This window comes from Martes martes, assembly GCF_963455335.1.
Source record: "Martes martes genome assembly, chromosome: 6".
Taxonomy (NCBI): domain Eukaryota; kingdom Metazoa; phylum Chordata; class Mammalia; order Carnivora; family Mustelidae; genus Martes; species Martes martes.
The window spans coordinates 64,496,042-64,500,570 of record NC_137893.1 but is presented as its reverse complement, the minus strand read 5'-3'; the positions used below and the strand labels follow the sequence as shown (position 1 = coordinate 64,500,570).

Below are 4,529 nucleotides of genomic sequence, written 5' to 3'. Positions count from 1 at the left end.
GTTCGTCACATACTTACAAATCGCTGTCGCTAGGTTTCCCGCCACTCCTCTCAGACCAGCCCCCCCGCCCCGCCACTTTTCGGAGTCCCCCGCCCTCATCGCTGCCTCCCGGGAGCTGCGGGGCAGTCGGACGCGGAGCCGCGGAGCCGCGAGGACGCCTGGCTGGAGGTGCCCTCTGCAGCGAGCCGGCGCCCCTTGCCCTTCGCCGCGGGGTTGGGCGGTCACCCCCGCCGCCCTCGCTCTGCCGCTCGCGGCTCTCTTCCCAGCTCTCCTCCCGCAGGTCCCGGAGCTCCGCCACCACCGGGTGCGGCGCGGCAGGCGCGATGCGGCATCTGTGCCGGGGCCGCGTGCTGGGCATCTCGGTGGCTATCGCGCATGGGGTCTTCTCGGGCTCCCTCAACATCCTGCTCAAGTTCCTCATCAGCCGCTACCAGTTCTCCTTCCTGACCCTGGTGCAGTGCCTGACCAGCTCCACGGCGGCGCTGAGCCTGGAGCTGCTGCGGCGCCTGGGGCTCATCGCCGTGCCCCCCTTCGGCCTGAGCCTGGCGCGCTCCTTCGCGGGGGTCGCAGTGCTCTCCACGCTGCAGTCCAGCCTCACGCTCTGGTCCCTACGCGGCCTCAGCCTGCCCATGTACGTGGTCTTCAAGCGCTGCCTGCCCCTGGTCACCATGCTCATCGGCGTTCTGGTGCTCAAGAACGGCGCGCCCTCGCCCGGGGTGCTCGCGGCCGTGCTCATCACCACCTGCGGCGCCGCCCTGGCAGGTGAGCGGGACCCGCGCCCACCCCCGGCCCACCCTACCCCACCCGACAGAGATGGCGGGGATCACTTAGTGCAAGGCCCTCACTTCCAGATGGAAGGCAGAGAAAGGCTTGAATGAGGGTGCTCGGCTCGCTAACGGGACTTCTGAGACCAAGCCGAGCCTTTCCCAGCGCTCCGACCTCCTCCTTCAGAGCGCACCCCTCCCCCCAGTCCAGGCTTCCGACCCCCTCCCCTGCCTAAACCCGTATAGCCCTCTCCGCCTTCCCTTCCCTCCCTCCCCCAATCTCCCCTCTCCTCCACCCTGTCTCCCTTCCTCCCTCCAGGAGGGGTGGGGGAGCCTCCAGAGCCTGGGAACTGGATCCCCCAGGCTGAGTCGGAAGAAGGGGGGCCGTGAACTTCCCTGGGTCACGCGGAGCTGGAGTGGTGGGGGACGGGGGACAATGGAAACCAAGCCTAAGCCGCGGAGGCTAATTTGGGGGTCTCTGGCGCCGCGGGAGGTGTTGAGGGGGCGGATTGAACCCCACTTGAGGGCTGAGCTTGCAGGACTGAACCCAAAGGGAGCCGGCGGGAACGGGAGAAGGGGAGAGAGAGAGAGAGCGAGAGAGAGAGAGAGAGAGACGTTCGCTCGGCGCCCAGCCCGCCCCGGGGTTAGAAGAGACTAGCTGGGGTTCCCTCTTCTTTCCGGAGCACCACGGAGAAGGCCAGGGTACCACGCGCCTGGGTGACCTCCATGCCTACCCCGGGGGCACTTGCGCTCTCCCGGGCCTTTCTCTTGGACAGAACTAGCCAGGGTGCCCCAGGATATGGCCCGGAAGGCGCCACCGATTGTACCTGGAACTGAGCTGAACTTGACTCTTTTTATACCCGTGGGCAGAGCTGGGACGCGAACCCTGTCTACTCCCCAACCCTACGCGTCGTCCCAGTAATACCCACTCTCGCCAACCCGGTGTCTTCTCTTTTTCCTTCCTGCCCTGGCTCCGCGGTTCTCCTGGGGCGCTCCAGGAGCCGGCGATCTGACCGGCGATCCCATCGGGTACGTCACGGGCGTGCTAGCAGTCCTGGTGCACGCCGCCTACCTGGTGCTCATCCAGAAGGCCAGCGCCGACACGGAGCACGGGCCGCTGACCGCTCAGTACGTCATCGCCGTGTCCGCCACCCCACTGCTGGTTGTCTGCTCCTTCGCCAGCACCGACTCTATCCACGCCTGGACCTTCCCTGGCTGGAAGGACCCGGCCATGGTCTGCATCTTCGTGGCCTGCATCTTGATCGGCTGCGCCATGAACTTCACCACGCTGCACTGCACCTACATCAACTCGGCGGTGACCACCAGCTTCGTGGGTGTGGTGAAGAGCATCGCCACCATCACAGTGGGCATGGTGGCCTTCAGCGATGTGGAGCCCACCTCTCTGTTCATTGCCGGCGTGGTGGTGAACACCCTGGGCTCCATCATTTACTGCGTGGCCAAATTCTTGGAGACCAGAAAGCAAAGCAACTACGAGGACCTAGAGACGCAGCCCGGGGGAGAGGAGGCACAGCCAAGTGGAGATCAGCTGCCGTTCGTCATGGAGGAGCTGCCCGCGGAGGATGGAAATGGCGGGTCAGAAGGTGGCAAGGCAGCAGGTGGCTCCACTCAGAAGAGTGGGCAAGAGGCAAGGGGCAGCCCCAGAGGAGGCCCGCTGGTGGCTAGGAGCTCACACAACACAGGCGCCTGCCGGGAGGAAGTGAGCAAGAGGTCACTGAAGGATGCTTACCTCCAAGTGTGGAGGTTAGTTAGGGGAACCAAGTACATGAAGAAGGATTATTTGATAGAAAATGAGGAGTTACCCAGTCCTTGAAAAGGAAATGCATGTATGTATATATGTACATACACTTATTTTGTATGTTAGAGATACCATATTTTAATGAGGGGCTGCCTGATTTTATTCTTTGAGGAGTGGGGAAGGGAAGCAAAGAAGGAAGCTGAAACAGACTGACAGTAACAGCATAAGCACCATGTGAATTATTTAGCGTGAGCTTACCTGAGGCATCACAGAGACAAAAGCATGTGAAGGTGCTTAATGAGGGAAAGCAGCGGTTCTGGCTGCAGACTCCTGGCACACGAATTGTATGTCTTTAGAACCGTAACCAAATATCTGCATGTACTTAGAGTTCCTCAGTCCACCCCTTCCAAAGATGGAGCATAGACAGGATGCCCGCACTTAAAAAGCTCAAAGAGGACCCAGGTACATCTTCAGTGATAGTAGAGCTACAGTTTTTATAGCCAGCTGAGCAAGAGTATATTATTGAAATAATATATATACATATATATGTCTATATACATCTGTATACATACAGATGTATATAGACATATATATACACTGGATTGATGTTTACTGTTTGTAGTCATCTGAAATATGTTTGCTCTGATTTTTCTTCACTTTAAAAAAAATAAGTATTCTATTATTCTATTGTATATTGGTAGAAAATGTTAAAGGTATTTTGAATATATGAGTTCTTAGCTTTAAACCCGAAGTTTAAAGCTGGTTTTTAGTAATTATAAAACTATTTTAAAGGTTGTTTGGGTTCATTGCTTCATAATATTTATTATTGAATGCCGTAACCTTTTGAAAAGCCAGTTTTACTGTGTCCAATATTCTTTCAAGCAAATGCAAAGGCTGAACGATAATTCGGTATTAACTGAAGCCCAAACAGAAGTGAGTCCATCCGGTTAAGCTAGCTCTTTCGAGTCACACTGCCCATCCCAAACCTGTTACAAAAACAGCAACTGCTATATTCACTTTATGATATTTTTCTATCTTATATTTGTCAAAATAAAGTATGAGCCTCTCTGCTAAAAGACAAAGTGTTATAAATTTGTTTCAGGCACATTTATGTTCTACTGTTGCTATGTAGGGGGCCACCCCATGGAGAAGTTCTTCAATTAACAGGGCAGTTTACTTTAAAACAACATCAACCACCACAAGGACAGTCTCATTTTCCAGTCAAGAAAACCATTATAAAGTAAAACAAAATACTGCCTCATGTGGCACAATGAGAGCCACCCACTGCTGATGTCAGTCAACATGGCGCCTGAGATGTAATAGGAGAGTGCACCCAGAGGGAATCCTCCAGAGAGGTAACTTGAGACAAGGCACTTTTATTATTTGCCAGCACGTTCCTGAGATGCTCAGATGGTAGTGTCCTATATTTTTCTTCATTTTTCAAAAAATGAAACAAAAGGCAGAGTCAAAAATGGAAGTTTCAGCTTCATCAGTTTGACTCCACAAGCCTGTGAGCAAGTGTGATGTGGCAATTTGTGATTGATGCTGGGTTACGGGTGGTCACAGGCAGTTCCTCATTTCCACAGGTACCTCTCCAAGCCATTGGAGATGTAGGAGCTCTCGTGTGTCTGCAGTTAAAAATGGCTGGCGAGGGTTATTACGACTTCCTTAAAAATAAGAATTAATGTTGATGCCCACATGCCAGGAGACCACAACTTGTTGCACCTCTGTGAAGCAGAGAATGAAAAGCAACAAAGTTGAATAAAGGTTATATATTTTTGTTAATACCATTGTCAGAGAAATGGAGAGCATGGTTGTTTTTCACTGAAAAAAATTCCTTTTAGGTCAAAAATGTGGGTTTGCATTTATTGAAAATAGGTGAACTCTTCCCTGTCTCTGTAGAGACATTGTATCAGAGTTCTCCAGAGAAACAGAACCAAGAAGATGTGTGTGTATAGATAGATAGATAAGCAGAACCGAGGAGATTACAACTCTATCTATCTATCTAT

The 4,529-nt window shown here is 53.3% G+C and overlaps 1 protein-coding gene across 1 annotated transcript; it reads left to right on the top strand.

The window, feature by feature from the left end:
* Positions 1–323: 323 nt before the first annotated feature.
* Positions 324–2,595, top strand: SLC35D3 (solute carrier family 35 member D3; the record flags this gene model as incomplete). The annotated part of the gene is made up of 2 exons (XM_080806619.1): positions 324–762; positions 1,763–2,595. 2 exons carry the CDS (start codon positions 324–326, stop codon positions 2,593–2,595), a joined length of 1,272 nt encoding a protein of 423 aa, XP_080662745.1.
* Between the last annotated feature and the right edge of the window lie 1,934 nt (positions 2,596–4,529).